Genomic DNA, 26,786 nt, shown 5'->3' with positions numbered 1-26,786 from the left:
TTATATAAATATATGCTATATAAATGTATGTAGTAAAAAACACATGTATTAATTTTTACATATTAGAATATGCATGTTTATATGTGATGAATGTATATGTGTGTATATGTATGCCATAATATACATATATTTTTGCCATACAAAAATATAGATATAAATATATAAGTATAAGCATAATTATATATATAAATATATATATATATATATTACAATATAAAAGAGATTATTATATCAGAATTTTTTCTGTTTTTCTCTCTTTTTTATTTTATTTTATTTTATTTTTTTGCCATAAATATATTTTTTTTTAGAGAAGTATCTTCAATGTTATGTACCAAAATAATATACAAAACATGAAGTATTTAAAAAAAAATATATATTACACACATATATATATATATAAATACATATACATATACATTTTAATATTCGTTAACAAAATGAATAATATATTATATGTATTTTATAAGACACATTATAATATAATAAAACATATATATATATATATATATTCCATAATATTTAAAGATAAAGCTAAATTCTCTCTATATATAACTAGTGTGCAATATAATACATATATTATATATATATATTTATACATATACTTCATATATTTAAATACATTATATATTATATATGTAACAAATATGAAGTTGTATTATATGGGCATTGTATTTTATATTATATCATTAAATGTAATAAGATATATCAAATATTATGATATAATTAAATATATATTAGTTACTTATTAGAAGTAAAAACTAATATATATATATATTTTTACTTTATTTTTATTTTATTTTTTTTTTTATTATAAGATATTATATTATATTATATTATATTTTATATCTAAATATATATCTCTATGCATATATGTGCAATAATATTTAGATATATTTATTTTTATTTTTTTTCCCCCCAAATATTTTAGTAGTTATGCATACAAATAAAATATATACTATACTTCTTATTTTATCACACATAAAAAACATATAGAAACTATTACCCGAAATAATTTAAAAATAAAATATTAAGAGTATACATAAGTTCTTTTTCTTATAATATATGAAAAAAGAAATATATATATAAATATTAAGATTATAGAAATTATTTATTTTTATAATTAATAGTAAAAGAAGAGAGTTTCAAGAGATACGAATGATTTTATTCATAACTCTTATAACACCTTCATAACATTCTTATAGATTTGTTATAATTCCAGTGGTTAATATTATTAAATTGCATTCATCATATATATATATATATATATATATATATGTGAATTGTAAAGATAAAATATATATCTTCCAATATTTATGCATTAATAGCTATATATATGTTTACTTCAATTTTTTACTTTTTTATATTCCATATTAATGTTTAAGAATATGTTACAAAAAATAATAATAAGTAAGCTTAAAAAACATTGTAAATGTGTATATTACTTAAAATAAATATATGAAAATTTTACTTATATATGAAGTATACACTTTGTTATTTATAATATTATGTATTGTAATAAAACAATACGATTATAGTATAACCTTCATTTTTTACTCTACATATAGTTTATAATACATATTAAAGTAAAAGATTAAAGTATGAATGTTATGATATAAATTGTATATATATATATATATATATATATTTATGTATTAATGTTGTATTGTGATATATTATAAATGTATTAGAAATGATTCACATATTTTTTATATATTTAAAATGTATACAAATGAATTATCTTTTGATCTTAATTTTATAAAGGTTCTTCTAAAGTACATTTAATATTTTCTTTAATTAAGTATATTTCCCAAAGTGATTTTATATAATAAATCCAGGTATTCATTATATATTTCAAGCATATTATATGTAAGATTAGGCTTATTAATATTTGCATTTACATCAACATATGTTTGTTTTTGATATTTTACCAAAGTATCATTGCACATATCATTTTTCTATTTTTTATATACATGTTTAAAAGTGTTAGAAAAAGTTGTCTCCATAATTTGAACAATAATTTTTAAAATGGATAGAAATGTTTTTAAATTTTTTTGTATTTTATTATCCTTTATATTATTTTATTCATATGATGTATTTGTTAATTCTTCATTTTCATATCCAGAAGGAATAATTACATACAAATTTTCATTTGAATAATATTCTGTTTCGGCCAATATATTTTTCAGTTTTTTCTCTATCATATTATCATATTTCTTTTTTTTTCTTAATATGTTGTTCAAAAATTTTCTACAAGGAAATAAATAAAATATATATATATATATATATATATATATATATATATACATATGTATAAGTCATATTACTGCCTTTATATATTCTTACTTTATGTTCCAGGGATAAAAATATTCCAATATGAGAAAGGACATTAAAATAATTTTAACAGATAGAAAATTCATTTTTGTAACAATTCATATATATATATATATATATATATATTAATATATGTTAATAATATATTATTATAATATTGATACCTTCAATATTGAGAGTTCTATTTTATAGATTTTATTATTTTTACAATTTTATATATTTATTGGTTTATATATAAAAAAAGTTTTAAATTTTATGTAGGACATTTATTGGGAATAATGAAATAATTCTATAATAAATGAATATAATATATATATATAAATATGTATATATATATTTATATATATTTATTAATTTATATATATAATATATGTTAATTTTTCTATGAACCCTGAAAGAGTATATTTATTTTATTATTTTTTTTATACAATTTTTTTTTCTACAAAAAAAAGAATAAATTAATTATATATATATATATATATATATATATATATATATATATATTTTTTATTATGTTTTATTTTAATTTTTTTTTATGTATTCAGTGAGTTAATAATTAGTTATTCTAGAAGAATACTTGTATTTTTATTCTTTTGTTTTTAACAGATTAATATATAATATATATGTATGCATTATATATATTTTTATGTTGCATGCACAGTGAAATAGAAAAATAGGAATATAAAAATTGTTATAGAAAATACTTTTCACAAATATATATCTTATATATATATTTTTCGAATTTTTAAGTATTTTTAATGTTCTTATAAAATAGGACATAATTCATGTATTTATATGTAAATTTTTTAAATGTAGAAAAAATCTGAATGTTAAATAAAGAGTTATATTTATCCTTGGGCTAATGGTATTCGTAATAGGAAATGCCGTATTATTTCTCTTTAATATTTGAAATAGGAAATATGTATATATATATATATATATATATAATTTATTTGTTTTACTGTTAAAATATTAGAAAAATTAAAATAATATATAACAATTGATTATGATGTATTATTATTATATATTATAAATATTGTTAAATATATACATATATATAATATCCTGTTTGTAATTTAAAAAAGGATATTAAATTTTCTATACACATAGATTACTTTTTTTAAGTATTGAAATATAACCGGAAAATAAAAAAAAACAAAAATTAAAAAATTCATATTTTTTGGTATAAATTGTTTTTAGTTTTTATTTTTTTTTTTCTTGAAAAATATATATTATAAATATATTTATAATTTATTTTCTCCATTTTTATAATTATGAATAGTTGCAAAAATAGAATATCGTAAATATATAAGAATAAAATATAACCTCCTTTGTAATTCTATATGATAATGATTAGATTTATCTAATGATTTATATAAATATTTTTTAATAGAAACTTTTATTATATAAATATAATATATTTATTGTTGATAAAAAAAAAAAAAAAAAGAAACTAAAATTAAACAAATTTATGATAAAATTTGATGGTAATATTAATTTTTAAATTTAGAGAAATTAATTTTATATATAAATTAACTGGAATATATATATATATATATATATATATATATATACATATATATATAAATGAATAAATTACATATATATTTTTATAAATAATATCTTATTAGAATAAAAAATACATATATAATATTTTTTTTTTCATTATTATCTACAAAATGTAATTATATAAATATAACTTTGGGTCTTATATATTATATTTTCATATATAATATATTTTTGTTTTCCCTTTTAAAGAATTTTTATATGATTTATTATATTATTATTAGTTATTTTTGTATTTTCTTAGAAGTACACATAAATAAATAAAAAAGAAAAAGAAAAGAAAAATGAATATAAGAATTGGTTGTAAATAAAGATTATGCATGTATGAAAATTAACATACGTACATAAAAAATAATTATTAATAAAATATATACAATATTTCTAAAATAGTTCAAGATACTAATGGTTGTATAATTTATATTTTATTCATGAACTTATAATAAAAATTCTAAAATTTGGATACCTTTTTTTTTGTTTTTTTTTTTTTTTTTTTTTTTTTAAATATAAAAAGAAGAAAAAATTTTATGTTTTGGTCTTTTTAAATTTTTTTAATGGTTCCAAAAAAAAAAAAAAAAAAAAGGATAAATTTATATAAAATAATAAAAATACATTTCTTTTATTTTTTTTTTATATATTTGTACTAAAATATTTATTTGGCATTTCTTATTTTTCATATGGTAAAAATAATACGGGTATTATAAAAATTATAATAAAAAAAAGAAAACCATTAAGGAAAAATTAAAACTTATATATATTATATAAAATATCAATAATATAATATTTAATATAAATATATATATATATATATATATATATATATATATAATTATATGAATTTTAGATTCTTACATAAAATAAAAAATAAATATATTTTATATAATATTTATATAAGGTTATGTATAATTTTTTTCATATCTATTTTTTCTCCAGAATTGTTTCCTTTGTGATCATTATTACTATAAGAAACAGTACATAAAATTATTAATATTATTTTAATACTAATATAAAATTGTCATAATTCTTTTATTCCTTTTCTAATTTAAGAAAAATAGATATATACAAAAATTTACATATAATGAATTAAAAATTAATTTATATATATAATCTTATTTTAATAGTAATATTAATATATTCCTAAATCATTTTCCAGCAATAATATATAAATATTTATAATATTATAATATTTTATTATATAAATGTATAATATGATAATAATTATTTATTCTTATATATATTTATAATATAAAAGATATCACTAAAATAATTGAAATTAATAATTAAATATTATAATTAAAATAAGTATTGATAATATGATAAATCAATATATCAATAATATAATAATCTATACAATTATATATATATATTTATATATATAATTATTTCTATATTTCTTATAATTAAAATTTATGTAAATATTATTATTAATATATGAATATTATTATTTAATTACCTTTATGCAGTATTTTTTTTTTTTTTTTTTTTTTTTTTTTATATATAATAAAATTTAGAAAAAGAATTATATTTTTAATAACTCATTTTTAAAAGAAAAATAGTTTATAATTTTACTTATATTTTCACTATTATCTTTTATTTATTATGTATATTTTTAAATATATTATATTTTATTATATGAAATAGGAAAAAAAATAAAATTCTATTTTTACATTTTCTAATATAAAGGTCTTAATTTATTTTATTTCTCCCTTTTTTTTTTTTTTTTTTTATATATATAAAATTTTTTTCTTATATTCTTTTATAAAATTATAAAATAATATTTCCATATTTTATATAATTAAATTAAATTTTTTTATTTTTTTTATGCATATTATAAACTTAAATAATAATTGTATTTATGAAAATATGATAATTTACCCAAGTTTGTAATATAATATATATAATAGAATTTTTTTTTTTTTTTTTTTTTTGGTATCTGTAAAAAAGAAAATAATATCATAAAATTATTATAATTTTTTTTAGAAATTCATTTATTTATGTAAATATTATTTTTATTGTACCTAATATATATATATATATATATATATATATATATATATTAATATTTATAATTTATCTAATAATTTGATCCTTTTTTTTTTTTTTTTATATTTTTTTTATTAAAAAAAAAAAAAAGTGATAAAATGGTAGTGATAAATAATAATAGTGAAGATATATCTCTATGTGACGATGGAGTTAATAAAGAAGTAATTAAAAATATTTTTTTGGAAGATATAGAAAATAAAAGAAGAAACCAACATATTGTTAAAAGACGTAGCATTGTTCATTTTGGTTTAAAATTATTTTTATTTTCCATTTGTATTTGGACCTTACAATATGCCAACAATAAGGTAAATAGATATAAAAATGATACATAAATAAATAAATAAATATATATATATATATATATATATATATATATTTGATTTAATTTAATTTTTTTTTTTTTTTTTTTTTTTTTTTTATAGTATGATTACAGTGACAATGGTTATAATTATACCCTTGAAAATATATTAGAATCAAGAATTAATAGATCTTTATCAGAAAATCAAACTCATGTTTCTCAATCAGCAACCGAAGTAGCTGAACAAGAAAATAATAGTACAGATGAAATAAAAAACCAAACCACTGTACAACAACAACAGCAAAATGAAATAAATAATTTTGAAAATAAATTAAAAGATTTAAAAGATTGTTTATTTGATAAAATTGATAATGCCGTAGATTGGGAAAATCTTTCTGCCAATGTTAAGGGATATTTGGAAAAGTTTGATAATACTATAGAAAATAAAATAAAGAAAGAAGTTCAGAATGCTAATCAACCTACTAATTTGATGACAAATTTAGATCCAAAAACTCAATTCATAAAAAATATCACGAAGAATTATGATTTGTATACACCACCACTTTTACTAATGTTAGCTTCAGCTATGTTATCCGAAAATTTAAAAAAAAAAATATTCCAAGTTATTGCCTTCCTTCTTTTTGTTGTCTTAATTTATTTATATTTAAAATTAAAGAAAGTTAATAGAACTATAAAAAAAAATTCAAATGATAATGGAACAAATAATAATTTAGCCACAAATCCAAATATTATTAAAAGTGCCTAAAGAAAAAAAAATACTAAAGAAAAATATGTATTATTAAGTAATAATAATAGATATAAATATTAATAGATACATTTGGATATAGATTCTTTTCATGACCATATCCCATAGAAAAAAGAAAAAAATAAAATAAAAGTATACTTTTGAACAGCTTTTTATACAGTTACTTTTTGTCATTATAGAATTAATTATATTAATATATAACCAAACCATATTGTATCTTTTATTTTTTTTTTAAGTTTTTATAAGAATTTAGAAGTATGACATATTATATGTGTAATAAGGAAATGTGTTGAGTATGATTAGTTTATATGCTTTTTAAACCTTTTTATATATATTTATTGTTTTTGTGACATGGTTTTATGTCAAGACAAATATATAAGGTTTGAACAAGAAAGGAAATAAGTTTATATATATATATATATATATTTTTATATTATACACTTAATTAATATTCGAAATGTGTTTTTTTTTTTTTTTATTTATATAATTATATATATGTATATGTTTATATATTATAATTTTTTTTTTTATGAGAGAAGAAATCTTCATTTTATTTGTTTGCATATATATATATATATATATGAAAATTTTTTTAATTCATGAAATTTTTATAAAATTAAATTCTTTTATATGATTAAGTTTAAAAAAAAAATACGAAAATCATTAGACAATCAATACGAATAATTAAAATATTAATAATATATATATGTATATATTTCATTTATATGAAAAAAAATTATGAATTTTATTTTGTATGTTATATATATATTTTTTTTTTTTATATACGTTTTAATATATATATGGACATAATGAATTTCTTTTTATTATTTTTTTTTATAACATTTTGGGGTATTTAGTATATAATATAATTATCCTATATATCATATAATATATATATTATTTGTATATAGAGCGCGAATCATATATATATATATATATATATATATATATATGTATATTTTTTTTTTTTTCCGCAAAAGCGTAAAATTATATTCAGACAAATATATGTGTGTACACTTCTATTATATTGAATAAATTTTGCGAATATAATTTTGATTTTTCTTTTTCAATGTTAAATTATATAAACTATCATTATGTATATTTAATATTTTTTCTTCATTCTTACATTTTCAATGAATATTAAAACGTTATAAATTTAAAAGTTTAAATATATTATTGTAATTTATTAAGAATAATTAATTATTACATTTAATCTGTATATAAAAAAAGAAATATGTTATAATATATATATATATATATATATATATTTACAAATGAATGATGATTTTTATTTTCCATGATGTACTTAAAATTTATGTACTTTTTTAAGACATATTATTATGAAGTTTTATGAAACATTACATTAATAAATTAATATATATATATATACATATACATAATTTTATTTCTTTATATATTAAATTTTTTATATAAAAATGTTGAACAATAACATATTTATGAATTTTTTTTTCTTTCTTTTTAATATTTTTGTGTTTAACTTTTTAATGTTAATTGTTATTGTTAATAAAGCATTTATTAAATAATATATATATGTATATTTTTTTTTTTTTTTTTTTTTTTTTTTGAATATTAAAGTGCTGTATAATTATGAAAAAACAAACATTTATTAAAATCATTTTATTTATTAAACTTATAAACATTTTATGAAACTACCATACTATGCAAATTAAAAAAAAATTTAATATATTTATGAATATTTATATGTTTTCCCTTTTAATGTGGATAATGAAATTATCTACAAATGTAAGAAAAAATATGAAAAAATATATTTGTCTATATATTTTATTTTCACTACATAAAAAAATAAATAAATAAATATATATATATATATATATATATATATATAATTGTTTATTTATTTATTATAATAATAATTTTTTTTTTTTTTTTTTTTTTTTTTTTTTTATCCATGTGTGCAATATTTAAATAATATTATAGTATAATTTTTATGATGTATATAAAAAGAAATACAAGGTGCAATATATATCAAGTACTAGAACTTATAGAGTACTAAACGAAATAAAGGATCTACGAGATACTAAAAAGTCTCATGTGCAAATAATATTACTTAATGAAGAAGATAATAAAAATGATGAAAAAGAAAAAATTAAAGAAGTTATAATGCATTATAGGAATAAATTAGATAATGATGTAAAAAGAAAAATGTACAAGAAAGTTAACAATCATTATTTTAGAAAGGGGAAATTAAGTAAAACCTAATGTAAATGTGTATATATATATGTATGTATATTTCAATATCAAACAACTTGTAAAATATAATAAATGTTTTAGTTCTTTTATATTATCAAATTTAAATTATAATTATTATATTTATAATATTGTTATTATAACATAAAAAAAAATATATATATATATATATATTAAAAATATGAATTTTTTTTTTAGTAATTTTTATAATATATATATATATATTTGTATATTCATTTATATAATTGAATTCCTATTTTTATGAAACTCAAAACGTAAATTACAACAACAAAAACAAAAAAAAAAAAAAAAAAAAAAAATGAAGTTTAATTATCAATATAAGTTATATACGTTTTTTATGTTTTTGGAATTAAAATTCTTTATTATTTATGAAAAAATATTTTATTTATATATATTTTTTTTTATAGAACTTATAAAAATTAACACTTATGTAATATATAAAATTGGACAACGTATAAATTTTTTTTTTTTTTTTTTACTTTTAGATCACTTTCCAATTTAATATTATTTTGTTATTAATTTTGCTTTATTTCGTGGTTATTCTATTTGAATTTTTGTTCATCTAAGAAAAAATTTAAACCGTTTCCTTTTATCACATTCTTACATATGTTTAATATTTTTTGATATATATCGTGTCTATATAATTTTTTGTTTTTCAAAAAAAATGTTTATTTATTTTTATTATTTTCATCATATTTTTCATTTAGACATGTCTGTGTTTTTTTCTTCATTAAAGTGATTTAAATGGATTTTATAAGACATTATTATTTTTCAGAATTCAGTTACTCTCTTTTATGTGTTTCTTAGGAAATCATATGAATAAGTATGATAATTTTCCTTTTAAGTTTTTTTTTTTTGTATTTTCTAAAGAATTATTAATGTTATGTTGTAAATTTATATGATCAAATGTTTGGTATATAATGGTCTTGTCATTTAATATTTTTTTTATTATGAATATATGAATTATGAAATGTTTGGATTAATATATTTCTATTTTTTTCATTTTGAATCCATTTTAAATGTATATCATCTATATGTTTTGTGATTATATTTTTTTGCATTTCGAATAGTTTATTTATATTTGGTTTATTATTATAATAATTAATTAAATTTTGATTAGATAGAGTATTTTTATATTTATTTTCTCTAGATTTCCATTCGTTCTTGAGTTCTTCAAACAAAATATGTTTTTTATGTTCGTTTGATATATGTTTATTGGTTTTATTACTTGATTTATTTTTTTTCATTTCTATAATAATTTCTAACATAAACTTTTTTTCATTGATAGAATATTCTAGGTTATCTATCAGATTTATACATCTATCTAAAAATATATCTTTCATGATAGAATATTCTTGTTCTTTATATTCTTCTAATATCATCATGTGTATTTGTACAAACATTTTTGTTATCCATCTTTTTTTCATTGTATTTGTTTTTAGTTCTTTTATATTTTTTCCTTGTATATGTTCTTCAATTAATTTGTTAAAATATTCTTCTTTTTTTCCTTCTTTTATATTTTTAATATGTTTTTGAATCCATGATCTCCACACCATATTTTGATAATCTATGATAGGATTTTTTGATTCGTCATTTGTATTAATTTGAATTTGTTCATTATTCATATTTTGCGTTTCATATATATTTTCGTTCTGAAATTTATTTATGTTTAGAAAATTTACTTCTGTATCTTTATATTCAGATGGTTCCAACATGTATAAATCATTTTGTATTCTTTCAAACATATTGTCCATTATTTCTTTGTAATACATTTCCTTTGTATTTTTATTTTCTTCTTCTTTTGATTGTTCTACTTTATATGTTTGCAATTCTGTTTTCCATTCATGCATGAAACTACTGAACCATTCTTTCTTTTTATAATTCTCTAATAATTTTTTGTTCTCTTCTATCCACTCATTATATATAGAATTTTGACTATATATATTATCACAATTTTGTTCTTTTATATTTTGATTATTAAAAAAATCTTGATAAAACCACGGTTCATTTTTTATTTCATTTATACAAGTTTCAAAAAAGAGTTTTCTTATATTTCTCCATTCTTCATTTTTGCATTCTTCGAAAACGGCTAGATGTATTTCTATAATTGTTTTATAGTTTATAATTTCATATTTATTTAATTGATCTTTTTTTTCACAATTAGGTATCTGTTTATTATTTTCTGTGTCATGCATTATGTTATTTAAATGATTATTTGTATCTTTTATATTTGTATCATTATTAAATGTGGAAATTGTTTTGGATAATAAGGAATAATTTTCACTGGGTCTTTTCTTATTTAATTGGATTATTTTGGAATTTGTTTTTGAATGTTTTTCATTATATATATTAGTTTGTTTGAACATATTTTTTTCTTCATCTTTATCTTTTTTTTTGTTCGTTTGTGTAGGACTTTTAATGAGTTGGATTTTACTAAATTTTTGATTATTTATATTTTCATCTGATGATATTTTTAACCAATCATATTCATTATCGTCATCTACCCATTGAAATTGCAAATCATCTAAATGTTTAATCAATATATCTTGATGAATAGTATTAATTGTATTATTATCAATCATATATTTAGATTCATGATCTATATTATCTTTATTCAAATTATGTGATAATGCATATTCTTCATTTATCCAATGGAATTTTGTTTGTTTACTTTCTTGATCAATTTGAATATCGTTCGTCATATGAGAATATTTATTTTGATCTAATATATTATTTTTCACAGAATCAATCATTTCTATTATACATTGATTCATTTCTGTATTTTGTTGTTTTTTCATGTGATTAATACACTTATCTAATATTATTGTTTTAATTTCTAAAATTTCTTCTTTTTTATGTTCTTCTAAAACTTTCATATGTATTTCGATCCAAATCATTGTTAACAGTTTTTTCTTACTATAGTTTCTTAATACATCTATGCTATGATTATTTCCTAAATGAGATATATTTAAGTTTTCTATTTCATTTAGAAACTTGTTTTTTTCTTCCTGTGTAAAAAGTTTATTTAATGTATCTTCTTGTTCTGATATTTCTGTGTGTTTTACGTGTTTAGCCACCCACTTTTTCCAAATAATTTTTTGTCTCTCAAGCATAATATTTATTCCTGCCTTTTTTAATTGTTCAAGTATTTTTTTTTCATCATCAATTTCTTTATAATAATTTTCTTGGAATTTCCAATTGTTTTTCAATTTATGAAACCATTCTTGATGTTTCCATTTTTGTTGAATATATTTATTTCTTTCTATCCATTTATAGCATAATTTATTGTTTTCTTCTAAAATATTTTGTATTATCATTTGTTTATTATTTTGATTTATTAATTGATTGAGTTGTGCAATTGTGTTTTTCTTTTTCAGTTCTTCTTCTTTCATGTATTGGTTTATACATATTTCCAAGAAATCTCCTTTGTTTGAAGTCCATTCTTCATTTTTTGAATCTTCTAATAATACCATATGTATTTCTATAATATTTTTTAATTTAGAGATACATTTATTTGATTCACTTTGTATATTTTGGTCATTTTTTTCTGTTTTATTTATATATTGAACTTTTTTTTTATTTGGTATATTATTATTTTGTACATTGTTATTTTCTTTATTTTTATATTCTATATTTTTCTTTTTATCTTTTGGTTTTTTATAAATACCCTTTTCATTATTCACAATTCTTGTCTGTGCTATTTTTAACCAATCGATTTCATTTTGCTCATCTATCCATTTCATTTGCATATCATTCCAATGTTTCTTTGATACATATCTTTGCATATCGTATAATGATTTTTTGTTTATTAGAAAAGTTTCATTTTTATCTATACATTTGTCTGTTATAGAGTTTAAATATTTATATTCCTTTTTAGTCCAATCTTCTTTCAAATCAATAAACCAATTTTCATTCTTATATATTTTGATTTCTTCTTTTTGCTTTTCTCTTTCTTTTTCGTTTTCACATAGATTCGACTTTGAAGTATTTATTATTTCTAATAGAGATAGATTTATTTCTGTATTTGGTTTTTTTAATATTTCTTCTTTACCATTATTAAGGAAGAATTCTTTATTTTGTATACATTCTTCTTTCATATATTGTTCTAAAAGTAACATATACATACCTACTAAAAAATTTGTCATTAACCTTTTCTTTATTAAATACTCACGTAATTCTTGTTTATTTTTTTTTATATCTAAATTTATTGATTCTATTTGAATATCATTTTTTATAGCATATTCCTTGTTCAATTTTTTAAACCATTCTTCTTGTCTATATTTATCTATGAGTAATTTTTGTTTCTGAATCCATTTTCTCCATATAATTTTTTGTTTTTCTATTATAGGATTGTTTGTACCAATAAATTTATTAATTGATTGATTTATATTTCTTTGTTCAATTATTATATTTGTTGATTCAATGTTTACTAGTTCCGTTTTCCATTCATTTATTAAAATTTGAAAGATATCTTCCTTTTTCCATTTTTCTAAAATTGGTTTATTTTTCTCTATCAACTTATACCACAAAATTTTTTGTTTTTCTATATTTCCTACGATATTATGTGGTTCATCTGTATTTACAATTAATATATTATCTATTTCATTCATATATTCTTTTCTTTCTTCTTTTGTAAATTCTTCAAGACATATATTTAAAAATTCCCCTTTATAAATTTCCCATTCTTCTTCTTTAAATTGTTCTAATACTTGAAGATGTGTTTGTATTATAGTTTTCCAATTTTCCTTATTTTTATTTAATAAATGTAAGTTATTAATGTATTTTTCTTCATTAAATTGTGATGTATTTTGATATTTATCTTTTGAATATTCTAATTGTTCTTCAAATTCATGTAAATTTTTTGTAACTATTTCTTGTCCATTGTGATTACAATCCATTTCTTCATTTGTGTTTTCTTGTGCGATATATTTTTTATTTCTGTCAAGAATTTCATCATGTTTCAAAATTTGTTTAGGTCGAAAATGTTCATGAAGTTCTGAAAATGTGCACATATCTATTACTTCCTTTTCCGCTACAAGTGGTTCAGGTTTTCTTTTTTTTTTTTTATTACCAAATAGGAAGATGTTCCGCTGTAATAAAAATGGAGAAATAAAAATATGTATATAAGAAATTATATATATATATATATATATATATATATATATATATATGAATATATTTTATATTTAATATTACTTTATTAAAAACTGTCATTATCAAGAAACCGCCCACAAAAACACTAGCTATCTGGATCATAATATTAATCATGTTTGATCCACTAGTTCCATTACGTATGTTATTTCCAATAAATATTGATCCATCTGAATTTTTTATTGTTATTTCGGATGAAGGGTTTTCAATGTTATGAGTTCTTGGAAAATACTTTCTAAGAAGAGGTAATTGCAGAATACTATTTTGTAATTCACTATGTAAAATAAATTGGTTAGTTAAAGAAGGGGAAATTTCAGCAATATAATTATGCTTTCCAGTTGTTAAATCTGAATTTGTACCATGAAATATTGTAAGTGGAGATGTTGCCATATAAGATGATAATCCTGAATTTTGACGTGTTCCTCCATTTACATTATGTAATGTTGTGCTAGTTTGGGGATATCCATTGTATGAAACTCTTTGAGTAAAATGACCTTGATGAAAATTATTATTTCCCATATGATGGCCATGAGATGTAGTAAGATCATTACCTTGAGAATCATATTGTGAAGTTAAATTGAGCATTTTATATATATATCCTCCATTATTAATGTCTTTGTTAATCATTTTCGCTCCATTTTCATATGTATGTTGATAAGGTGTTTTTTCTTTTTCACTTGTTTTAATTGGAATTGATAACAACATGTCTGATTTTTTATGCGTATTGGCATTATTTGGTAAAGAAGATTTACTTGTTAGAACTTGTTTTTCAGGTAATTGATCCTTATTATTCGAATAAACAACATCTCTCTGTTTTAATGATTCTTCAAGCGTACATGGTTTTGTTTCAGAATTTGAAGAATCTGTAAAACAAACTGCTGTTTCATCTTCTCCAAGTCCATGTTGTATTATTGTTGTGGGTTGTGTTTCTAAATCAATTTTTACTTTTGGAATTTCTACGTTATGAGAAATAGGTACTGAAATATCAGAATTTTCTAAACTGCTATTGTTAGTATTAAAATCAAATGAAATAGTTTTTGGATTTCTAACATTATATTGTATCTCTGGTTTTTGAAACATTTGAGAAAACAAAGGATTGTGAATAATATCATTTGGCGTACCATTAATTTTATCACTATACCTTGACATATTTTCTGTTTGTGGAAATGTTAAAACACGAGGATTATTTACTAGTCTATTAGTTGTTTTAGCAGTATTTTGATTAGAAGTAGAATCTAATAAAGGATTTTTTGAAACAGAAAAATCAGAAATTTTATCATGATTATGGACATTTTTAAGGATATTATTCCTAGGATATTCAAGAGGAATATCGAGAATTTTTTTAGTATAATTTGGTTTATTATTTTTTTGTTGATATTTTAACGGTTTAGAATTATTATATGGTATATTTGGTATTTCCACTATAATATCTTCTTTATTAGTATTTAGTGATGTGTTCTTTGTAATTTTGAAATCAGAATTTTTCTCAATTTTCTTAGGTTTTCTAAAAAAACTATACTCATATTTTTCATGAGGAATATCAATATCAATTTTACTATAATTGTGTATTATTTCTTTTTCTGGAATTTCTAAAATTTCAGGAATGGAATTTATTTTATTATTATTTTTCATAGAAATATTATGATTATTTGAATCTAATGAAGGGTTTTTTGTAATTTCAAAATTATATTTTTTATGCAGTTTGTGTGGTGTTCTAAAAGAAGCATACTCCTCATTTGGAGAGGGCATATTAATTATCTTTTTACTATAATGTGGTTTTTGTTCTGGAATTTTTAAAATTTTGGGAATTGTATTAGATAATATTGGAATATCGACAATAATATCCTGATTATTAGAATATGATGAATAATCTTTTTTTGTAATTGTGAATTTTGAATTTTTATCAGTTTTATTCAATCTATTAAAAGGGGTAGGATAATTTAAGTTCTTATCAAGTATATCAATATTCTTAACATTAAATTTTGGTTGACTTATTTCTTTGGATGGACTGTCTAAATCCATATATTTTGGTATATAATTTTTTGAATATTCTGATTGATAATCATAATGATTTATAATTTTAGGGATATTATTTCCAAAACCTTCATTTGGTTTAATATGTAAATTAATATTCTTTGGAATATTATATGTTCTTAAGCTATATTCATTTAATTTATTATGAATTATATGTTTTCCGTTATCACCATTTTCAGGTATAATATGTCTTACATCTCGTGGAATAGTTTGGATTACTAATTCATTTTCTATTACATCTCGTTTTCTTACAGGTAAGGCATCATTATTTCCTTCAACCCATTCTTCCTCTTGTACAGTTTTAGAAAACCCTTTATATTTTTCTAGAATATGAGGATATTTTTCTAATATTGAAGGAGGAACACCTATTATAGGAGGTGTTATTTGTATTTTTTTTCTTCCAAATATCGAAGGATCTAATTTTTCAGGTTTTCGTTGAGGAGGAACAATAAATGTGGCTCTTTCTTTTGGATCTGAAGGAAGTTCAATTGGTACTTCATGTGGTTCATTTTCATGTAATTGTTGTACATTATTATGTCTATTACCTTTTGTTTCTTCCTCATGTTTAATTTTATGATCTCCATCATTAGGAGAACCTTTTGTAATGACAGATACTTCCGTCTTTTCAATATGTGTGATATTTAATTTTTCGTCTTGAGTATTTGAGTTATGATAATCATTATTTTTTGAATCAATAGGATCATTTAATATTTTTTGTGTATTATCTTCAGAATATAAGGTTAATAAAAAGTCTTCAATAATATTAAGTACATTTCCAAGATAATATGATGCATTATATGGTGATATAATTTTAGATCCCTTAGATTTATCTCTACTAGTTGACTGTTTTTCTTTCTGCTTTTGAATTCTATCTGATTGTATAGGAATAGGTGATTTTGTCACTTCAGATAATTTTGTTTTTGATTTTTCCTCATATGAATGAGAAAATATTTCATTTGAGTTACTATTTTCGTTTTCTCTCTTTTTTTCTTTTTCAAGTAAAGGAGGAGGAGAAAATGGTTTTGGGAGTGGTGGGGCAGCACCATATGTTTCTGATATATATTTGGTTTCTTCATTTTTACCAGGAAGGTTAGTTATGTTGCTTGAATATTTATAATGTGGTCTGACACTGACACGATGCTTTATAGATGATTTAGGTTTTGTATCTCTATTATTATATACATTAGGAGAGTACTTAGGAGTATGAATTTCCCCCCTTGAGCCACCTAATTTATTGATAGGGCTATGAAAAATAAGTGGTTCGTGTTTCAAAGAGGGTGTGTTAGTAGTTACAGTAGAACGTGTTGTTGACGTAGATGTCTTCGATTCAATTGGTGTACTTTTAGTAGAAGTAACTGTAACAGGAGTAGCAATATCTGTAGTATTATATGTAACTGATGGCTTACTAGATAATGAAGGAACTGAAGATTGAGTAGAAGGTGTTATAAGAGGAATAGATGAGCTTGATGATGCTGTAGAAGAAGTTGTAGTAGGAATAGTTTTTATTGAATGTCGTTGTTGATCGGAAGGAATATTTTTTTGTTGTGATTTTTGTTCTACATTATGTGGTGATCTAGAAGGAATTTGTTTTAGGGATTTTTCTTGTGTTAAAACTTTTTGTTCTTTGCCTTCATTAACATCAATTTTTGCTCTGTCTGTTTGATCGTCTTTTCTATCTTTATTTGGAAATTTACCTATCTTTGAATTTATATTATCTCCTTCATGATTTACATCCTTATTGTCTTCCTTATCTTCATCATCTTTCTTATCTTCATCAACTTCATCATCTTCATCAACTTCATCATCTTCATCAACTTCATCAACTTCATCATCTTCATTATCTTCATCAGCTGATTTTGTTTGAGTACGACTTTTAATTTTTGGTTTTTTCTTTTTTTTTTTTTTTTTTTTACGAATATTATTTTGGCATTTGAGATCATTATTAAATAAAGAAGCTAAGCTGCATTTATCATTAATAGTGAAAGCTTCATTATATTTATCTTTGGTTGCATATTTATACCACCCTTTAATACGTTTAAGTTGATTTAGTTTTTCATTTTTCCATTCGTTAAATAATTTACATTTTTCCTTATTTGTTAGTTTTGATTTTTCAAACTCTTTATATATTTCTTCCTTTTCGTCACAAAATTCTTCTAATTTTTTTCTTATATTTCTCACCATTTTAATATATGGAATTGGTTTTCTCTTACAAACGTCTCCTATAACTGCATCTAGTTTAACCAACTGTTCATTTTCAATATATTTATCCCATACTTGTTCATCTTTTTTATAAAAATAAAATGGCAAAATTTTTTCTGTAAATTCATCTTTCATATCTTCTATCCAGTAATTCATATTTCTGCAGATATCTTTACATTCACTTTCATGCTCATAACTAGACAGCTTGACAATGTATTCCATAATTCCTTCGAATAAACTTTTTGAGAATTTATTATATTCATGATTTTTGGGTTTCCTAAGTTTTAATGGTAAATTTAATTCTATATATGGTTCCATTATTAATATAAGGTATTATTTTTATAATTTTTGAAATTTAATTATTTACAAAATTTATAATTATATGATAATATACATAAACAGGTACATATATATATATATATATATATATATATATATATAGGTCTACGATCCTTGGAGTTATATTAAATTATAATTGAATATAATAAATTACTTATAAAAGTAAAAAAAAAAAAAAAATTATCATCATTTTCTTAAATATTAAACAAGAAAATAAAAATATAAACAAATAGAAAAAAATAAAAAAAAAATACAATTTAGTTTAAATTGATGTCCTAAATTTGTTATTATATGGAACATTAGTAATAATAATAAAAATAATAATACTAATATATATAGAGATTTTGTTGTCTTCATAATAAACAATAAAAAACAAAAAAAAAAATTAAATATATATAAAAATATATACATTAATTTTTTTTTTATTCACATATAATAAAAATATTATAAAAAAAAAAATATATAAATATATAATATTAAATAAATATTAAAATATATAGAAATGGATAGTGGTAGCAAATTATAAGATTTTATAAAATACATATTTTTTATTACACCATAATGAGGATTATATATTGAAAGTTGAAAGTAATTAGATAAAAAATAAAGTTTATATTATTAATTAGATAAATATAAAAATATATATATTTATTTATTTATATATTTATATTTGTATCCTATTAATTAATTATTATTTGAGATAATGGGATAATTATGTAGAATTATGTAAAATACAATTTTTATAGAATATTTTTTTCACTTATTTTTCATAATAATTTTGTTTTTTTCTTTGTAATTAGAATTAGTTTTTATTATTTATTTTTGTTTTTATTTTATTTTTTTTATTTATTTCTTAAATTACTATATAATAATATATAGATTATTTTTAGTACTTCATTTGTAATACATAAAAATTTATGTTTAATTTTTTTTTTTTAGAATATTATATTATATATAAATATACCTAATTTAATATTTTTATAAACGTTTAATAAAATAGAATTTTATAATTTAAGCAAAAATTATATGATATAAAAAAGGACAAATAATATATGCGTACAAAAAGGAAAAAAGTTATGTATTTTTTTTTTTTTTTTTAGTACTTTATTTTGGTGTACTTCTTAGATGATATATTTTATTATGGTTTCATTTATATATTATTAATAGTATATACATATATATATATATTATTGATTCTATAAAAATTTTTTATTCATAAGGAATATAAAATAAATCGTTTTTTCTATTTTATTATTCCTAATTTCTAATAGAAATATGCTCCATGTTACCACCATATTTGATAATCTTTTAGAAGTAAATTTTTAGAATTCAATTAATAAAAAATTAATAATACTAAAAAGAGAAAATATAAATATATGATATTTAATAATTAATTTGGAAAGAAAAAGAAAGAAATGTATTTTTATATTCCAATAAAAATACCAAAAAAAAAAATTATATATTCCTAATATTTTAATTTCCACACCATCACCACCACCCCAAAAAAAAAAAAAAAAAAAAAAAGAAAAAAATTAAAATATATATGTAATATTTTTTTGATCATATAAAAGTTTTATATTTATTAAAATAAAAATTAATGATAATTACTGTAATATATTTTTTTTTTTCGTTTATTTTAGAACGATGCATTTATATATTTTTTTTTTTTTTTTTTTTTTTTAAATTTATGCTTAATTAGGTAGTACTGAATATTTTATATACATACACATATAAATATATATATATATATATATATATATATATATATAATCTCTTTTGAGTAAAATATTGATTGTTGTATAAATATATATGTAAACACATAAATGTGAAATATTAAAAAATATAGTATATATTATATTTTATATATGAAAAATAAAAATGTACATATAATAAAATAAAATTAATTTTAATTTATTAAAGTATTTCCTTGATTTTTTTAAAATTTAAAAAAAAAAAAAAAAGAAAAAAAAAAAAAAGCAATCAAGAATATGGTTGTAATTGCTATACAAATATATATCATAATTTATTATTGTAATTATAAAAATTTATTAATATTTTCACATATGTATATAATTATATATATGTTATGCCTTAATTATATATGTTAAAAAAAATGTATACTTATCATATAAAACCAAATTAAATATTTTTTTACGAATTAATTTTGTTATATTAATGAAGGTATGTATATTTTTTGCCTGTAAAAAAGCAATTAAATTATAAGTGATGATAATATAATATACATATAATTTAAATAGGGTCATTTTACTATTTTAATGAAAATTATATTTTTATTTTTCTAAATAATAAGAACATATAAATGAAATTGACAATATATATTTATAACATAAAATATATGTATCAAATAATATTGTGTACTTTTAACATGTATTTGAATTAATAATTATGTTTATTAAAAATGGATATGAATTATATTCTGTTCTTTTAAATATAATTTATATATATATATATTACTTTTAATGAATATTTATAGGAATTTATTTATATATATATTACTCTTCCATTTATTAGTGTTTTATTGGAAAGAAAAAAAAAAAATATACATTATAAAAATAAAAAAAAATGAAGAAACTGAAAAATAATAAAACGTTATATTTAAACATAATGAAATACAAATTTTTTTTTTTTTTTTTTTTTTTTTTTTTTTGGAGAATAACATTTTACATTAATGAATAAAAATTTACATAAACATAAATAAATGAAAAAAAAAAAAAAGGTAATAATAATGTAAGAAAAATAAAAAAAAAAAAAAAAAACGAGATACATAAATATATATATATATATATATATATATTTTATATTATTAAAAATTTGAAACTTGTCTAATGATTCTTTCACTATAATGATCTGTTATTTCATTTTTTCTATTTAATACATATAACATAGCTGGGACAAATAATAATGCCATACCAGGTAATGATAATGCTGAACCAAGAGCACCAACTCCTGCTACTGTAATCATATTCTTAGTGTATTTAGTTGTTGTAGCTACTGCTGCAATAGTTAATAAGATAGCAAAGATTGATAAGAATCCTGCTATGAAAATTATGGTAGCAGCTCTAACATTATTGAAATGTAATTGTGATTTGAGTGCATTGAGATCGTTATGAACTTTTAAAAATTTAACAAACTTATTCATAAATTTTTTGTATTCATTATTGGAAGAATAATTTTTAAGGTGTTGTTGTAATCTGTAACGTTGACATTCAGTAGATGATTTATCTAAGTACAATTCTACAAAATTTTTCATTTTTTCTTGCAATATTTCTTTTTTTTGTTCATCAGTTAATTTACTGTAGTTAAGTTTTTTTTCTTTAATATCGGTATTTACGGATACTTTTGAGTCAGGGTTAGTAGGTGTAGATGGTTTTGGTTCGACACTGTTTTCTTCTGCTAATGATCTAAAAGTTCTTATTTTTATACTATTATAATTATTGTCCTTCCTATAAAAATTGTTCTTAAAGGTGACCTAAGAAAAAAAAAAAAAAAAAAAAAAAAAATTAATAAATACAATGTTTCATATATATATATATATATATATTATTTATCTAGTTATTAACATATAATTTTATTTACATATATTTATACATGTATTTAGTTTAATCATTATATAGTCATATAAAGGAAATAGAAATATTATAAAAGTGAAATTCAAATATAATAATTTACATATTTATATTTTTTATATTATTTCTTACATTATTAAGAAATAGGAATAGGCACATAAAAAGTGCAATAGAAATTGTTCTAACAGAACAGAATGACATTGTGCAATATTTTTTTTTTTTTTCAGAAAAAAATAATTAAATCTAGTAATATATATACATAAAACAAATTATATCTTTAAAAATATAATATATATTTTTACTATAATTAATTAAATCAAATGGATGTTAATAATATTTATTAAAACACCATTAGAAATATATATATATATATTATATAAATTTATATATTTTAGATTCACTTCAATTGTACATAATTTAATTTTTTTTTTTTTTTTTTTTTTTAAACGATGTAGGAATTATATAAAATATTTATAAAAAATTTTGTATATATATTCACGTTATAATAAAACTATATATATATATATATATATATATATATATATATATTTTTATTTTTTTATTGAATTATACTTAAAAAATAATATATAAATATTAATAAAATATTTATAAATTATATACTAAAAGAAAAGAATATTAATAAGTATTTTCTAATTTATATTTTATTAAATAAAAAAAAAAAAATATAGGTATCATTATTATATATAAATTATATATTATTGTTTTGTATCATTATTATTTTATTTTATTTTATATATATATTTTTTTTTTACTTATTAGATACATTTGATCCTTTTAATGGATTTTTATATATTTGAATGCCAAAAAGTTATTTTTATGTGTACTTATTTATTTATTATATTAGGGTACCATTTTTCTAAATTTATCAAATAATAAAAATATATATAGATAAAAGGAAATACTAATTTTTTATAAATAAATCTATATCTATATCTATATATATATAGAAATATACATAGATACATATATAAATACATAAATATGTATATTTATAAATGATCACAAAAACATATAGGGGAAAAAATGCATAAAAACATATATATCAATAACGATAGGAAACATTTAATATATCATATATATTTTTTTTTATTCTTGTTTACTCCTTTTTTTTTTTCCCTCCCATGTATCGTTATAAAAAATGTATTTATAAATTTTGCATACAATTTTTGAAATAAAATCTTATATTTTTCATATTTTAATTATAATATATATTATAAAATGATAATAATTTTATTTTTTTCTTTCATGAGTAATTTATGTATTATTATTTTTAAGTGACAAATATATATATTTTTTTTTATGTATTTCTAAAAAGGTATTGTACATATAAAAATAATATATATATATATATGTATGTAAAATACGAGAAAGAGGATGAAGGGAGAATACTTCTAAAGACTTTTGAAAAATGATACATTTTAAAATTTTCAGAAATGTAATATATTGTTTATTTTATTATTAATTTTTTTAATGTAAAAAAAAAAAAAAAAAAAAAAAAATATGGAAAAATTATTATATTTGTTTAAAATAAATTTTTTTTTTTTTTTTTCTGTTTAGTCTTTTAACAAATAAAATTTTATATTTTTCTAATTTTTTATTATATTCATATATTATTTATATATATTTTTTATCTACCTTATAGGACAAAAGAGTTCGTGTTAATAGAATATGATTATATATTTTTTATAATTGAAATTTTAATAATATATTTATAAAAATGACCTTTTGTTTTATTAAATATATTTACGTTTTTTTCTTATTTTAGATTAAAGGAATTATATATATTTACAAAAAAAAATTTTAAAATATATAAAAAATAAAAATTGAAAAAAAAAAAAATATATGAAATAAATGATTCTAATTTTTTTTTTTTAATTAATTAGAAATATATTTTATAATAGAATTAAAAAAAAAAAAAAAAAAAAAAAAAAAAAAAAGAAATTGAACAAAAAAAAAATAAAATAAAACAAAAATAAAATAAAGCAAAAATAAAATAAAGCAAAAATAAAATAAAATACAAAATAAATATAAAAGTATCTTATATAATTAGATAATTTTTTGATGAAATTATAAATATAAATAAATTCTATATGAACTTTTTTATTTTCATAATAATTTAGATATTTAATATAATTTTTTTCTTGAATTATTTTGAAGTATTTAAAGGAAAAAGAAAAATAAAAAAATACTAGAAAAATAAATTGGGTTTACACATTAATAAATATTAAGAATTAGAAAAATCTTAGAATTTTTTTTTTTTTTTTATTTGTTGTTTTAATCGTATTCTGTTTCTTTGTTTTGTGAATTAAATTATTAACATGTGTAATATGAAATGTTCTTTAAAAAAAAAAAAAAAAAAATAGATACATAAATATATACATATATATGTATAATTTTATTAATAATAAAGAAAAAGGATAATATGTTATATAAATTATATTAATTTAGATAATATATGTATGAAAATATAAAAAAAAAGAAACAAAAAAAAAAAAAAAATGGAAAAAATATTATATAAAATTTTGAATAGAAATATGAAATATATAAAAAAAATATCAAGTTAAATAATGTGGAATGTTTTAAATATATATATTTTTTTCTTTTCTAGTATTATTATAAGTTAAAAACAAAGATTCACAAATGTTTTCTTATTTTAATTTTTTTCATATATATGAATATGTATTTATATATGCATTTTTTTTTTTTTTAATATATGTGAAAAATTATATTTATTATAATAGCGAACAAAAATAAATTCAGAATATTTGAGGTAGTAACTATTATTTTGATGTGGTTAATATTTTTAGATTTAAAAATAGAATAAACCCCAATATATCTAATATATTTCAAGGTAAATATATACTAAAATATAATAAATGATAGAAATATAGAAATCGCGCACATATATATGTACCTCTACATTATTTCTTCATTATAAAAATAACAAAATTCTACACATTGTTATTATTTATATTTTGCATACTTATAAATGAATTAACTTTTATATCTTGAATATAGACATAAGAAGTGTAATATAATGTATAATATATATATATATATATATATATATATATATTAGAAGGAAAATAAATAAATATATACCTATATTAGTTTTTAAAAAGATTATAGTGATTACGATTTATAGTTATTAATATGCATATATATTGATTATTAGTTGAATTCTTAAGTAAATCATATTTCATTCTTTATTTTTAAAGAACATATATTTTCCTTTTTATACATTTCAATTTATTGTCTATTTTATATTTAATTTATTTGTTCGTTAAATATATATATATATATATATATATATATATTTATTATTTTTATATTAATAAAGGCATTTAATAGGAAATTATAGTATGTACTTATTTTACAAATTTAATGTACTAAAAAATAAAAATCTTTCAGTACTATAAATTTAATAAATAAATAAATAATATTATATGTACGTAATTTTAATGGATAGTACATTTTTTTTGTCTTTTTTTAAGAAATAGAGAATATTATTTGGTTTTATTATATATATTTAATATATTGTCTATTTGAAATTATGTAGGTTTTATTATTAAGAAATAATAATTATTGGTTATAGTTATATATGCCGTATAAAAGATCTAAATATATGTTTTGATGGTTTTTTTATAAATATATAAACTTATATATGTTGTTTTTTTATTTATTCATGTACAGAATTTTTTTTTCTTTTTTACATAGCATATATTTTTATGGGCATAATGGTTTTATATCATTATTTTTGTCTATTTTTCTTATTTTTTTTTGTGCCTCATTATATATAAAAATAATATATTAAAAAAAAAAAAAAAAAAGGTGTAATAGATTATACTAATTTTTTTAATTAGATATAATTAAATTGATTAAAAGTAAATGTTTCTTATATTTTTTTTTTTTTTCTTTTTGGTAGTTATTAGAAGAAATATTTTTTATATAAAGAAAAAAATGAACTTATTTTTTTTGTATAACATAAATTTATATATTTCTATTAAATCTATTATGAAGTGATTTTATTATTTTTTTTCTTTGTAAATATTTTAAAATCGATTAGAGAAAATTTATAATGTCTATATGATATAGTATATATAACTAATGAAAATAATATATATATATTATATAGAGTACTAATTATAATAATAAAAAAAGGATTTAAATAAAAATGTGTTCATTATTAAAATTGTATATGAGG

General features: G+C 17.6%; 4 protein-coding genes across 4 annotated transcripts; 2 read left to right on the top strand and 2 right to left on the bottom strand.

The window, feature by feature from the left end:
- Positions 1-6,035: 6,035 nt before the first annotated feature.
- Positions 6,036-7,001, top strand: PADL01_1300700 (EMP1-trafficking protein; the record flags this gene model as incomplete). The annotated part of the gene is made up of 2 exons (XM_028683528.1): positions 6,036-6,242; positions 6,360-7,001. The coding sequence occupies 2 exons, from the start codon at positions 6,036-6,038 to the stop codon at positions 6,999-7,001; spliced, it is 849 nt and encodes a 282-aa protein (XP_028539697.1).
- Positions 7,002-8,681: 1,680 nt separating this feature from the next.
- PADL01_1300600 (Plasmodium exported protein, unknown function) lies at positions 8,682-9,242 on the top strand (the record flags this gene model as incomplete). Its single annotated transcript, XM_028683527.1, has 2 exons — positions 8,682-8,765; positions 8,961-9,242. The coding sequence occupies 2 exons, from the start codon at positions 8,682-8,684 to the stop codon at positions 9,240-9,242; spliced, it is 366 nt and encodes a 121-aa protein (XP_028539696.1).
- A 938-nt stretch (positions 9,243-10,180) lies between these two features.
- On the bottom strand, positions 10,181-18,953 carry PADL01_1300500 (surface-associated interspersed protein 13.1, putative; the record flags this gene model as incomplete). Its single annotated transcript, XM_028683526.1, has 2 exons — positions 10,181-14,341; positions 14,448-18,953. 2 exons carry the CDS (start codon positions 18,951-18,953, stop codon positions 10,181-10,183), a joined length of 8,667 nt encoding a protein of 2,888 aa, XP_028539695.1.
- Positions 18,954-21,798: 2,845 nt separating this feature from the next.
- On the bottom strand, positions 21,799-22,762 carry PADL01_1300400 (Plasmodium exported protein (hyp8), unknown function; the record flags this gene model as incomplete). The annotated part of the gene is made up of 2 exons (XM_028683524.1): positions 21,799-22,464; positions 22,694-22,762. 2 exons carry the CDS (start codon positions 22,760-22,762, stop codon positions 21,799-21,801), a joined length of 735 nt encoding a protein of 244 aa, XP_028539694.1.
- Positions 22,763-26,786: the final 4,024 nt, after the last annotated feature.

The sequence above is a fragment of the Plasmodium sp. gorilla clade G2 genome, assembly GCF_900097015.1.
Source record: "Plasmodium sp. gorilla clade G2 genome assembly, chromosome: 13".
In the NCBI taxonomy this organism is placed as follows: Eukaryota; Apicomplexa; class Aconoidasida; order Haemosporida; family Plasmodiidae; genus Plasmodium; species Plasmodium adleri (nom. inval.).
Note: the sequence above shows the minus strand (reverse complement) of the source record. Positions and strands in the feature narration are given on the sequence as shown.